Below are 14,436 nucleotides of genomic sequence, written 5' to 3'. Positions count from 1 at the left end.
CTTCAAGAGTCAGTTCAAATTCCCTTCCCTGGTCCTCTCAGCTGCTAGATGTCTTCACCTTTCAGACAGTCTGTGTGTAATCCATATGTATCTTGTATGTGCCTTAATACTGACAGGATGAAAATTACATTCTTTGGGAGCAGGAGCTGTTTGTTGCCTTTCTGTGTATTCCCATCACTTAGCACAGTGCTTGATACATAGTAGGTGCTTGCTAGGTGCTTGTTGACATAGTACCTACCTCATGGTATTGTTGTGGGGCTTTGATGAGAGCATGGATGGAAATCATTTTGCAAACTTAAAAGTGCCTCTTCACTATATGAATGTTAGATATCATTATTATTTATTTGGGAAAACCCTCAAAACTCTACCTGATTTTTTTATCATAAAAGTATTTTATTATTTTCCAGTTACATGTAGAGATAGTTTTCAACATTTGTTTTTATAAGATTTCTAGTTTCAAATTTTTCTCCCTCCGTCTCCTCCCTTTCCCCCTCCCCAAGACAGAAAGTAATTTGATATAGGTTATATATGTACAATCACATTAACATATTTCTGTAATAGTCATGCTGTGAAAGTCTATCTGATTTTGACCAGCAAAAATACCCTCTGGTCTTTTGTCCTTGTTTCTCCTTACATTTTGTATTTAATTATATCCTCCCAGAAGGATGTAAGCTCCTTGAGTGCAAGGACACACGTACTTTCTCACTTTCTCTCTCTCTCTCTCTCTCTCTCTCTCTCTCTCTCTCTCTCTCTCTCTCTTTCTCTCTCTCTCTCTCCCTCTACCTCCCTCCCTCCCTCCCTCCTTCCCTTCCTTCCTTCCTACCCTCTCTCTGTCTCTGTCTCTGTCTCTTTCTCTCTTTCTCTTTGCATCCCTTGCACTAAGGCAGTACCTTGCATTTGTAGGTGCTACCAAAGGTTTGCTGAATTGAACTATAAAACCTCTTTGTTCCAAGAAGATTCCTTTAGCAAAGAATGGCTAAGCTTTAAGGGGCTGGGGGCAGGACTGTTTTCAGGATTTAAAGCAATGAAAAAATTTATGGACATTCTGCCCATTTCCATGTTTTATAAAAGAGCTGGGGTCATGTTTCTTCTTTCATTTCAGAGTTTTCTGTGAATGTCAAAGAATCACATTACTCGGTGGCCAACCTTGTGCCTAATACTCAATATGAATTTTGGGTCACAGCTTCGAACAGCACTGGCATCAGTCCACCAAGTGAGCGAGCAGTGTACGTGACAGGTAATGTGTTCCACTAATATCTGGGGAGACGGGCCTTTGTACATTCATTCAGAGAGACACAGAGTCTTGGCCAATCAGGAGAGTCAGCAGTTTTATGTGCCATTCAGATGCATGGATTGTGTGTTTTTGAGAAAAATGTTGGTATTTACCTTTTGGATTTACCAGGTATAATTACTATTATGATTGCCACACTAAGACATAAACATTTTTTAAAATGGGGGCAGGGCACAGTAGTGTGTTTGGAGGGAGCTTGTGGGGAATGAGAGTGTAGAGGTGTGTGATATATACCGGGCCTAAAACAGCAAGGATATTAGAGTGTTTTGAAAATGAAAGAAAATCAGGAAGGAGACTGGGAGAATCTCAGAGTATAAAAAGAGGTGCATATAGCACTAAAGGGGAGTAGGGATGGGGTGGGAAAGAGTCACCTTTGCCCAGAGGGTCTTGCTGTTTTCACAAGTGTATCAATTCCCAGTCCTAGCCCCATACCTGGGTAGTTATAATGTAGCAGAAGTCGCTCTCATTCATGTCTAAATTGGACTCTGGACCATAGTTTGTAAATGTTGGATTCAAATTATAGATTTAGAAACAGAAGAACCTAAGGGTCATTGAATTTAAACCTTTCATTGTACAGATGAAGAAACAACCCCAGGGAAATGACCTTCCCAAAGTCACACAGGGCAAAGCCAGGAGTTCGAATCTAGATCCTCTGATTCCAACCATCTCTTTCCATAGTACCACTCTGCCTTCCATGTAAAAGGAGAGATTCAATAACTAGCTTTCAATTTAACAATCATTGGTTAAGTACCTACTATGCTCCAAGCAATCAATTGGCAAGGCTTTATTAAGAGCCTACTATATTCCAGACACTGGGGATATGAGTACAAAGAATGAAAAATATCCCTCCATAAAACAGTCCCAGTCTTAATGGAACTTTTAATGGAATCTTTTTTTGGTGGGGAACAAGACATACAAAATACAGAATAAATACAAACTCATTTCACTTGGGTACGTCACCAGCAACTGAGTGATCTGGATGGTGGTACTTGAGGGAATTGGACTTTCTAGAAGATCTCTGAGGTCCCTTCTAGCTTGGAGATTCTGTTCTAAGTCCTATCTTCCCTCCGGGCCCTCCCTTCCTCTTCCTTCCACTACCTTCTTCATGAGGTTGTTGTAAGGAGGCTTCAGAGGGCTTTTCCAGCTCTGAGATTCAGTGCTTTGTAACCCTTTAAAACACATTAGATAAAACAAGAAGTCATTGCTCTTGTTCTCTGCATTGCTCTGTACCTCTCCAGGGCACACATGCTCATGAGAAATCCCACTATACAACCTGTGTTCTTATGTTTTCATTTATTGGCTATGAATTTAATTGTGCTGCTGTAATTCAGAACAGGAGGTTAATTGCTTCATAACACTACAAGGCAGCAAGTCATAGCCCAATGACTCTTTTACACTGCTAACAACATAATTCATTCAGAATAAATGCAGGGCATTCATAAAGTCTTAAGTCCTTAAGTCTTTAATTTAAGTTATTAAAACTTAAGACTTTGGGAACATCCTATATAAAATTTGGTTACAAGATTATGATACCAAGACATATCTTTTGCTTCTCTTTGGTTCAACTCAGACTAGGGGATGAGTCATTAGCTTGGTAGTCAAGACTGCTGGGTTCTAATCTCACTTCTGCCAATAACTAATTGTTCAACCTTGGTCAAGTCAAAGAACACTGAACTTGGAGTGGGAGGACCAGATTTTGAATCCCAGTGCTACCACTTGCCACCTCTGTGATCCTGGGCAATTCACTTGATTCTCTAGGCCTTATTTTCCTCATCTATAAAATGGTAGTTGCACTAGATGACCTCAAAGGTCCCTTCTAAATTTATGATCCCATAACCTCACCTTTTAGGGATTCAATTTCTATATCTATAAAATGAGGAGGTTGGACTAGATGGTCTCTGAAGTGTCTTCCTCCATCTCCTCTCCACCCCCTCTCTGCAGAAGACATTGCTTTATACTTTGCTGAGATAATAGGGGCCAGGCATCATAAGCTCCCCGTTTAATCTGGTTTTATACTTCAGACTCACCCAGTATTACCCCCACTCTCCCCTCCTGTGCTCCAGCTTCAGAGGAAGAGATTGTCTTTCTTCTTGGCAACTCCTACACTTGTACAATTGATGTCATCCCCTACTGTCTACTCCAGGAGCTTATCCCTTCAATCATCTCTAACCATCAATCTCTCCTTATTCACTGGCTCTCTCTCCACTCTCTACTCTCTCTCTCTCCACTGTCTACATTAACCAGATCCTTCCATCCTTAAAAACCTTTCTTTGACCCTGCCATTCTTTTAAACCATTTTAAACCATTATCTAATATGTCTCTTTCCTTTCAAGGACAAATTGCTAGAATAACCCCTTGTAATCTTCTTTCTAACTCCACTACTGCTTTCATCAAGGATACTGGTAATCCCTTATTTGCAGAGAAATGGTCTTTCCTCAGTCTTCATTTTTCTTTTTCTTTTTTTTTGTTTGTTTTTTTGGTTTTTTTTTGCAGGGCAATGAGGGTTAAGTGACTTGCCCAGGGTCACACAGCTAGTAAGGATCAAGTGTCTGAGGCAGGATTTGAACTCAGGTACTCCTGAATCCAGGGCTGGTGCTTTACCACTGTGCCATCTAGCTGCCCCCAGTCTTCATTTTTCAATCAATCAATGTCTTAATCACCTCCTTTGTGCTAGGCAATATGCTAGGCACTGGGGATATAAATACAAAGTGAATCAATTGATCTTCTTGTCCTCCCTGCACCATTTGATCCTGGATTTTCATGATCTTGCTCTTTCCTGGTCCTCCTTCTATCTGTCTGACAGATTCTTCTCATTCTTCTTTGCTGGACCATCATCAATGTCAAACCTCATCTGCATGTCTATATTGCAGGGTTTTATCCAGAACCCTCTTCTCTTCTTCTGATGCTACTTCTTTGATGCTCTTAGCAGCTTCCATGAATTCAATGATCATTTCTGTGCAGATGACTCCCCAATCTACATGTCAAGACTCTGTCTTTGCTGACCTCAGAACCTGCATTGCCAGCTGCCTAAGAGACACTGACACATGTATGTCCCATAAGCATTTCAACCTTGACATGTCCAAAATAGAACTTATCTTTCCTCCTAAAATGAGCCTTTCCTCTACCTTCCTGATTTCTGCCATAATTACAGTCATTCGAGTTTGCAACCTTGAAAACATATTTGACTCTTAGTAATCTCACTCCATCCCTATCCAATTAGCTGCCCTGTCTTTTGACTCCTGGAGCAGCTAGGGGATGCAGTGGTTAAAATGCCAGGCTTCGAGTCAGGAAGACTCATCTTCATGAGTTCAAATCTGGTCTCAGGCACTTTCTAGCTATATGACCCTGAGCAAATCACTTAACCCTGTTTGTCACAGTTCCTCATATGTAAAATGAGCTGGAGAAGGAAATGGCAAACCATTCCAGTATCCTTGCTAAGAAAACCCCAAATGGGGTCACGAAGAGTCAGATGCAACTGAAATGACTGAACAAGAGCAACACCAACATGCTTCTCTCTTGAATTCATTCCCTTCTCTCCATCACAGTCACCATCCTAGTTCAGGCCTTCATTACTTCTTGCTTAAACTACTGCCATAGCTTCCTAATTGGTCCTTTTATCTTGTGTCCCCCCTCTCCAGTTCATCTTCCACAAAACAGATTTTCTTAAAGCATGCCTCTGACCAGTCATGCCCATGGTCAAGAAGGTTCAGTTGCCTGTAATATAAAATACTAAATCCTCCATCAATCATTTAAAAGCCTTCATAATCTGGCTCCAATCTATCTTCTCAAAAATATTACTGCCCTGGGGCAGCTAGGTGGCACAGTGGATAGAGCACCGGCCCTGGAGTCAGGAGTACCTAAGTTCAAATCCAGCCTCAGACACTTAACACTTACTAGCTGTGTGACCCTGGGCAAGTCACTTAACCCCAACTGCCTCACCAAAAAAAAAAAATATTACTGCCCTTCATACATTTATGGATTCCATCAAAACCGACCTCCTTGCTGATCCCATGACACAACATTCCATCTCCTGCCTCTGTGACAGTCTGTTAAACACATGACTGGAATTCTGTCCTTCATTACCTCCATCTCTTGGAATCCCTAGTTCCATTTAGGACTTGGGTCTGGGGCCACGTCCTTTCCTGATGCTCCTCATTGTTCATGTTCCCACATACATGACCTGAATTTATTTTGTATTTCCTTATCTATAAATGCATAATATCCCTCAAGAGAAATGCAGGATATTTTAAAGCAGGCATTGTTTTATTTTTGTCTTTCCTGGGGTCTGTCTCAGGAACCTAGTCCAGCACTTTTCACACAGCAGGCACTAAAATACTTGTTGAATTGGACAGAATTCCAGTCCTGGCATTTGACATCTCTTTTATGACAAAAAGAAACAAAACCAAAATAATTTACCTGTTACTCCCACCCTTGTTTTAATATTTGTTCTTTGGTCATGGAAAGATGAGAAGCCTTCTTAGCTCCTCTCCCATCTTCTCTCCAGGAGTTTGTAGCTTGAGGTTCATACAATATTGATTTTTGAAAGTACTGGACTTAGAGGCAAGAGATCTAGGTTCAAATTATGTCCATAGTAGTTATTAGCTTTGTGACCATGGGCGAGCCACTAAACTTCTCTGTTCCTAAGTTTTCTCATTGGTAAAAAGAGAAATAACATTTGTATTACCTACATTGGGTACTGTGAAAGAAGCACACCATAACTCTTTCTTTTTTTGGCAGGGCAGTGAGGGTTAAGTGACTTGGCCAGGGTCACACAGCTAGTAAGTGTCAAGTGTCTGAGGTTGGATTTGAACTCAGGTTCTCCTCAATCCAGGGCTGGTGCTTTATCTACTGTGCCACCTAGCTTCCCCTAAACCACAACTCTTAAGGCATATTAGTGATATGAGCTCTTTCTGTTATTGGATCATTTGTTTGAAAGATGGAAGGAATCTGATTCAACAATCTGTATTTTATAGATGAGGAGACTGAAGCCCAGAGAGGGAAAGTGATTTGCTGAAGGTCACACAGTAAAGAGTGAAAGCAGGATCCAAATCTAAACAGTCTGACTCCAAATATGTCACTCTTTCCATTATTCCACATGATTTTTAGTGAATTTTCCTTGCATTATTTTAGTTGTAAAATATTTTGGGGAAAGGAATGGGCCAGGTATGGTTGCTTATGCTTATGTGTAGCCAAATATTAGCTCAGAAGCAAATGAATCACAAGATCATAGGTTTAGACAAAGAACCAACCCCTTCATTTTACAGATGAACAAAAAGAGGTATAGAGAAATAAAGTGTGACTTGCCAAAGGTCACATGGCTAGTTAAGTGTCTGGGGGTGAGATGTGTACCTGGGTCATCCTGACTCCAATTTCAATGCCCTATTTGCTGTATACCATACTGCCTCTCAAAGGTTTCCCATCTGCTTTCTTTTCTCCTGCATCTTAGCTCCTTCACCTCCTGTTATCAAAAGCAAAGAGATCCAAAGCTGTGAACATGCTGCCTTGGTGCGCTGGGAATCTGGAAATATGAATCCTGTGGACTCATACACTATTGAACTATCTAAAGTAGACAATGAAGAACCGGGGAATGTTGTTACAGAGTGAGTCAATACAGGTCAATGAGATAGCTCAAGAATGCTCAATAATCACTTTTATTTCACACAGGACAATGCTCCCCAGTCACATTGCATGTGAAACACAAGTTGCCTGGAGAAAGTAAATTGTATTTTGAGACAAGCAATATTTTTTTTGGAACCACAATGCTGTTTATTTTTCAGTAAAAACAGCAGTGGAACCCTGGGAGAGGGCACAGATATACATACCCTCCTGGGTTATTGCAATGGCTTTACCCAGGCTGGTCTGCCCACCTACTGAACACACACATGATCAGGTGTATTTTTAATTTGACCTTGCTTAGTTGTAGCAAAAAATGAAAGTATAAACCCCTCCCAGGATGCAAAGATGCAGGGGAAATCAGAAAAGGCAAGGACTCAAAGGCCTTTTTTCCCTCCTATATTCAACTTCATGTACACATTCATCTTTTTCTAAAGAGAGTCCAATCTTTTCAAATAATTTAGAATGTTACTGATTTTTACTGGGAGATAGAGCAATGGTGTCTTTAGGAGAATGTGGTAGAGATTTAGTAATGGGATAGGTAAGAATTCTGTGAGGCAAGTGGTATTTTTCTTCATCTTTGCTGTCTGCCTGTGAAGGTAGTTAAATTCCAGGCAAGGTACGGGTATACAGGTGTGTAGGACCAGATCAGAAGAGACTTGGATTATCCCCATCCAAAAATTTCTACCCAAATGACTGGTTCAAACTCCTTCTAGAGTATACTTCCTTGGTAGTATTTTTTTTTAATTCTTGCTGTTTGCAATACATATGATTACTTACTGAGTCCTAAAGATTCAGCTAAAAATTGATTGCAGTAATCTTACTAAAGTAACAGGATAGAAAGTGAATCTACAATAATTATTAGAATTTACTATAAAACTCATCAAGAGATAGAAAATATATATTCAAATTAAATATAAAATGTAGAAAACATCCAGAAGTTAACCTACTAAGACACATTCAGGTCTTTTTTGAATACAACTTCAATACACTTTAAACAGGAAAAAAAATAAAAATAGAAGAAATATCAGTTGTTCATAATTGGGTCATGACAATGTAATAAAAGTGACAATACTTCCTAAACTGATTTATATATATAGTCACATAACTATCAAACTTTCAGAGTTATTTGTGGAACTAAACATAATAGTAACAAAATTGGAAAAATCATGAAAAAAGTAAGAATGAAGGGAGTCTAGCATGAAATAATGAAGAATGAAATGAGCAGAACTAAGAGAATGTTCTACACAGTAACAGCAATATTATTGGAAGAATAACCATGAATGACTAAGTTATTCTGAGTATTACAAATACTCCAGTATAAAGGACCTATTAAGGAAGATGCTATCTACCTCCAGAGAAAGAAATACTAAATAGAATATATAAGTCAAACGGTGGCCTTCTGTAATGCAGAATGGTGAAGGGAGGAGGAAGACAGTTTGGAACTTAAAATGTAATTTAAAAATAATAAAATAAAAAATTTTTAAAGAATAAGGAAGTTTAGCAATACCAGATTTTAAATTCTATTATAAAACTATAATCATTGAGACTATTTGGTACAAGTTTTAGAAAACAGAAAAATTGATTAATAGAACAAATTAAGTGAAAAAAATCAGAAATAATTGAACAAAGTGTAGCCCCTGAGGAGCTCCTGGAGTGGACACCATAGAGAACACTTGGAATTCTGGTTGGGCTTCAGGTTCCCCGTACATGAAACCAAGTCAGTGATAACAGGGGAACATTGAACTGGGGAAGACCTGGGGCTGCTTCTCAGATCTAGAGTTTTAGTCTGAAGTATGACCTAGAAATCAAATGAGTTCCATTGGGTGAGGAAATGGCTATTCAAGTTGATCAGTCAATAAGCATTTATTAAATGCCTACCATATACCAGGCATTGTGCTAAGCACTAAGTCATTAAAATAGCTTTCCTTCTGGACTAATGGTGGTCAAAACAAATAGAAGCCTCAGGAATCCAGAAAAAACTTTATTCCCTCTGAACCATTTCAAATCAAGGGGTTTTATTCTTATTGTCAATCAAGAATGATATGGACTAGGGGACAGCTAGGTGGTGCAGTGGATAGAGCACTGGCCCTGGAGTCAGGAGGACCTGAGTTCAAATCTGACCTCAGACACTTAACACTTACTAGCTGTGTGACTCTGGGCAAGTCACTTAGACCCAATTGCCTCACCCCCTGCCCCCCCCAAAAAAGAGAATAATGATATGGACTGATTATGTAGTGTTTTAAAATTTGCGACATGCTTTACATCTATTATCTCACTTAATAATGATGGTGGTGATGATAATAAGCTAGTATTGCCTTAAGATGTACAAAGTGCCTTACATTTGTCATCTCATTTAACTACTCTGTGAGGCAGGTACTACCTACAGGTGTTATCCCCATTTTAGAAATGAGGAGAATGAATCTCAGAGATGTTAAGTGACTTGCCCACAAGCACATAGCTATTGTGTGTTGTTGAGATTTAAAGCCCAGGTTATCTTGATTTAGAGCCTACTATGTCTTACTGCCTGACCATGAATAGTAGCAAATATTGGAGTGCCCAATGTTATGTGAAGTGTTTATCATGATACTGTCACATGTCATTTTTTTGTTTCATCGCTTTATTTTTAGGTCTATAGTAGGAATTCCTACATGTGAATCTTTAATTCAGCTGCAACCTGGAGAAAGCTACCTAGTCTACGTGAGAGCCATCAATGTGGGGGGTCCTAGTGAAAGAAGTGAGCCTGCTACTATCCACACTATAGGTATTGTTTAAATTCATATTTTGCTATTGGGAGTAGAGCTTTTGATTATTATGGTTAGAAGGAAGCAGTGACAGTTCAGCTATTCCTAACATCTTTAAGAGCCAAGAAAAATGGGTCTTTGAATCTATTCTCTGTTGTCCCTCTCATTGTTTTCATCCATTAATGTTCTTAGACTATTCACCCACATAGTGGGTTAGTGATAGGAGGATGATTTCAGGAAGTCTGGCCCATCCCCCTATTGCTAACCTTGGAAGGAATATGGTCTAGTAGAAAGACCTGAGAATCAGGAGACCTAAATGCTAGTCTCAGCTCTGCCATTATCTAGTCATGGGATCATAGATGTGTTTATGGGGTGTTCCCATGGCTTTCTTACTACAGTGATGTTGCCTGGGATCTGGTGGGAGCAGCTTTCTTGTTATCTGTGGCCCCCCCCAGGTGCTCCCATTCATTTCCCCTCCTCTGCTTCCATCAAGGTCTGATTTGCGAAGAATAAAGCACATCTGGTGATTAAGGTGGTTCTGAGCTCTGGGCAACTCTCATGTCAGTCTTCCAGATTTCTCCATGGTGCCTCATCTCCTCCATTGGTACTTCTTGGTAGAGCTTGATTCTTATTTCCCCAACTCCTTTGTGCTGCCAAGAAATCCCAACTGGGTGTAGCTGGGTCAGAAAAAAATCAACCAGTCCTTTATTTCCCCTTTTCTCTTCTTGTCACCTTGTTTTCCCTGGCCTTGGGGCTGTGGTTGATATGGGTAAGAAAGGCAAAAATAAAATTGTAATTTTTAAAAGGATTCACCAGTCCTTGAGCTCTACCACTGGCCTTTCATAGTAAAGTAGGGAGTAGGGTCCAATTGGAAAGATGCTTTTTAAAAACACCCTTCACCACCAACAAAGAAGATATGGCTAAAAAAGCTCGTTCTGGATTTAAGAGTAAGGACAAGGGTATGATTTTAAATGAACCCTGTGAAAATTTATATTTTAAAAGTAAAACTTAGTGGCTAATTTAAAAAATCAGTTGTTTTAGTTTCTTTGATAAATACAAGTGATATGTTTTATGATCAACAAAATCCAACCATTTAAATGTCTACCATGTGCAAAGCATGATGGTGAGTGAATGCATAAATATGCCTGTTGAAGGAGTGGGTTATATCAACAACAGATGTGGTATCAGTTTAAAAGGTTAAGTTTCTCAAAAAAAAATTACCAGCAATAAAAAGCCAATAAATAAACATTTCCTGGAAGTACATTTACTACTGACCAAGTTGTCCAAAAATAACATGTGAAAAACAGTTTCTGATTTTATCCTCATAATACCCCTACAAAGTAGTTAAGGAAAAGCTGTTATCCTTATTTTGCATTTGAGAAAATGAATGTCAAGGAGGTGGAATTATATCTCACATCATGACAAGTCATAAACAGAGAGGGGAGTTGGACATGTCTCTTCACTCTAGACCTACATCCTAATTGAGGAATTGTAGTATATTAAACGTAAAAGAATTATAAGTCATGAGCCAAGAGCCAACAACAGCAACAAAAACAACAAAAACCCAAAGTTCCGGACGAGACCAGAGAGACTGCAGGATCATAGATTTGGAGCTGAAAGGGGGGGTCGACCACGGCCCTCATTTAACATTGTAAGTAGGAGGGCCAGAATTCCAATTTAGGTGCCCTGACTCAAATTTTGCCTCTTTTCACCACATCGAAGAGCAAATTATCTAACCCCTCTGGTTTTTTTATTCAGAAGACGTGGCTTCCCGGAGGAAATGGTAGAACCTCTCTTTGACCTGGTTCTTTTATCTGCGTAATGGAGATTAATAATCTTATACTTTTGGCCTCAGAGAGTTGCTGTGAGAATCATATGAGATAATGGATATGAACATGGCTTGAAAAACACTGTGTGATGCAGAGGAAACATACACAATGACTACAATGGGTAATTGAACATCATACAAAAATACAACAAAATTTTATTCAAGTACCGTGGTCAGTGAGGGTTCCAGGGGATTGGAATATACTCCCTTTTTTTAAAGAAATGGCCAACCATTGAATTCAGAAAAACCTGGAAAGATTTACATGAACTAATGTTGAGTTAAGTGAGCAGAACCAGGAGAACCTTGTACCCAGTAACAGCAACATTGTGTGATGATCAACTGTGATAGACTTGACTCTTCTCAGCAATATAATGATCTAAGACAATTCCAAAAGATCATAATGAAAATACTATCCACACTCAGAGAAAGAACTATGGAGTCTGAATGCAGATAGAAGCATAGTATTATATCACTTTTTTCCTGTTGTTTTTTTTTTGGTGGCTTTTCCCTTTTGTTCTGTTTCTTCTTTTACAACATGACTAATGTAGATATATGTTTACATGATTGCACATGTATAATCTATATCAGATTTCTAGCTGTCTTGGGGAGGGGGTATAGGAGAAAGGGAAGGAGAAAAAAAATTGAAATAAAAAAAGTAAAGAAATGAAACTCAAAATCTTATAAAAAGTGAATGTTGAAAATGATCTTTACATGTAATTGGAAAAAAATTAAAAATAAAACAAAGGAAACGGCCAACCAGGAGTGGAACATTACATGTGCTGTCAATTCCAACCACTATATACTTGGGTGGTTTTGTTTAGCTGTTTTTTGTTTGTTTGGTTTTTTTAAGTAAAGGTCTTACGTCAGGCTTATTTATTGAGAAATGATTGCAAGCCCAAATAAAAATGTCAATAAAAAAGAAAACACCAAACATTATATATCTGTTCCCATGGCAAGGCTAGAGACCCTTAGTTTTTATTGTTTATTCATAGGGAAGAAAATCAATCATGAGTCATACACAAGTAAAAAGCAATTTGATTAAAGATGATTTTTTGAGAGGGAAATATAGAATGTTCAACTTGTTTGCTTTCAAAACTAGGAACAAAGAACATAAAATTGTATTCAATGAATACAATGAAAATACTTCAGTTCTGTATTGTGTCCAGTTAAGGGAGAGAGGCAGAGAAGTTTGGAGGAAGAGGAAAGAGGTAAGGGAGAAGGATTAAAAGGAAAAGAAGCGGGGGCGGCTAGGTGGTGCAGTGGATAAAGCACCGGCCCTGGATTCAGGAGTTCCTGAGTTCAAATCCGACCTCAGACACTTGACACTTACTGGCTGTGTGACCCTGGGCAAGTCACTTAACCCCCATTGCCCCACAGAAAAAAAAAAAAAAGGAAAAGAAGAGACAGAAGAGAAAATGAAACAGAGATGGAGCATGGAGAGAGAATAACAGAGATTGGAGAAAGAGACATGAACAGAAGTAGAGAAAAGGGAGGAGAGACAGAATGGGAGAAGAACCATGGAGGAAAGGAATGGAGAAGATTCAGAGTGAAATAGATTCAGTAGTTCTGAGATGAGGCTGCAAGTCATATTAGGGTTTCTTATCACACCCCATGGTTCATTTGGACTATGAACATCAGATTAAGTTTTGCTTAAACTGCACCACCCACAAGTGTAGACAAATTTTTTGGCAGTCAGTCCCTACCCATAATTGTTCAGGGATTCTTGGCTCTCTTAATTCATCCTTCCTCAAAAGAGACTGGTCATAGAATTATAATTCCTCAGGCTGTGGCTCTGGGTTGCTAGAGCAATATGTCTCTGTCTCTGTATACACATACACGCACATGCATATATATATATATATATATAGAGAGAGAGAGAGAGAGAGAGAATCCTATATACATATATAGTATCACATATAGTATCCTATATAAAGATACATGTATACCTTATATATAGGTATATATCAAAAACACACATATATAAATTATATATATACATTTAAATATATAGTCTGAGCAGATTCATTCTTGACCAAAGTATCTTATATATACATATATATGTATATATATACATATATGTATATACATATATATATGTATATACACAGAATGACTCTATAAATGCATATATGCTATGTATAGGACTATATACACATGTATGTGTATATATGTACACATGCATAGATGGATAGATAGTAGAAAGATAGAGATAATGAATCTGCTCAGACAGTCCTCATCTTCCTTCCCATATTCTCTTCTTCAGCCCTTAGGCATCTTTATCTATCCTGCCCTCAAGTTTTAGAAGTTAGGCCTTGGGGATGGGCTCCCTGTACCTTCTGCTGTCATCTTTCCTCACCCTCTCCTATTAAACGATGTTACTATCTGTATTTTTAACATCTGACTGCTTTACACTTTCCTTTTTTAAGTGTTAAACAAAACAGACTATTATTCAAGTCATTTCAACCCACATGTATTGGGCACCTGCTTTGTCCAGGGACTTGCTGGTGCTTCAGGGGAGATGAAGAGGAATAAGACGGAGTCTACTGCCCTTAGGGAGCTCACAGTCTGGAGGGGGAGATAAGAAATGTACACAAATGAAACTTGATGAGTGGAAATAACAATGAGTTTGGTTCCAATTCCAGCTCTGTCACTGATTCTCTGTGTGACTTAGGACAAATCACTTGTCTTCTCTGTGCCTCATCTGTAAAAAATGAAGGAGTTGGCATAGATGGCCTCTAAGGTCCCTTCCAGCTTGAAAACTCTTGCTCAAGCTGTTCAAGTGGACAGAGCTTTGGACTTGAAATTGGGAGGCCTGGGTTCTACCCTTGCATCTGCCACTAATCTGATGTATGATTTGAAACAAGTAACTTGATTGTGTGGGGCTTCAATACCCTTATCTGTAAAATGGGGCCTAGGGGTTCTCTTCTAGTGCTGACATTTTATGAGTTTGTGATTCCAGA

At 38.9% G+C, this 14,436-nt stretch overlaps 1 protein-coding gene across 1 annotated transcript in view; it reads left to right on the top strand.

Moving 5' to 3' along the window:
* FSD2 (fibronectin type III and SPRY domain containing 2) overlaps window positions 1-14,436 on the top strand; it is a 74,951-nt gene that overhangs the window by 46,509 nt on the left and 14,006 nt on the right. The window contains exons 8-10 of the mRNA XM_043980144.1: window positions 1,103-1,237; window positions 6,738-6,891; window positions 9,535-9,668. Of these exons, the coding sequence (XP_043836079.1) occupies window positions 1,103-1,237; window positions 6,738-6,891; window positions 9,535-9,668 (423 nt within the window). The remainder of the gene's footprint in view (window positions 1-1,102; window positions 1,238-6,737; window positions 6,892-9,534; window positions 9,669-14,436) is intronic.

This window comes from Dromiciops gliroides, chromosome 2 (assembly GCF_019393635.1).
Source record: "Dromiciops gliroides isolate mDroGli1 chromosome 2, mDroGli1.pri, whole genome shotgun sequence".
Classification (NCBI taxonomy): Eukaryota; Metazoa; Chordata; class Mammalia; order Microbiotheria; family Microbiotheriidae; genus Dromiciops; species Dromiciops gliroides.
This window is presented reverse-complemented; position numbering and strand designations above follow the sequence as displayed.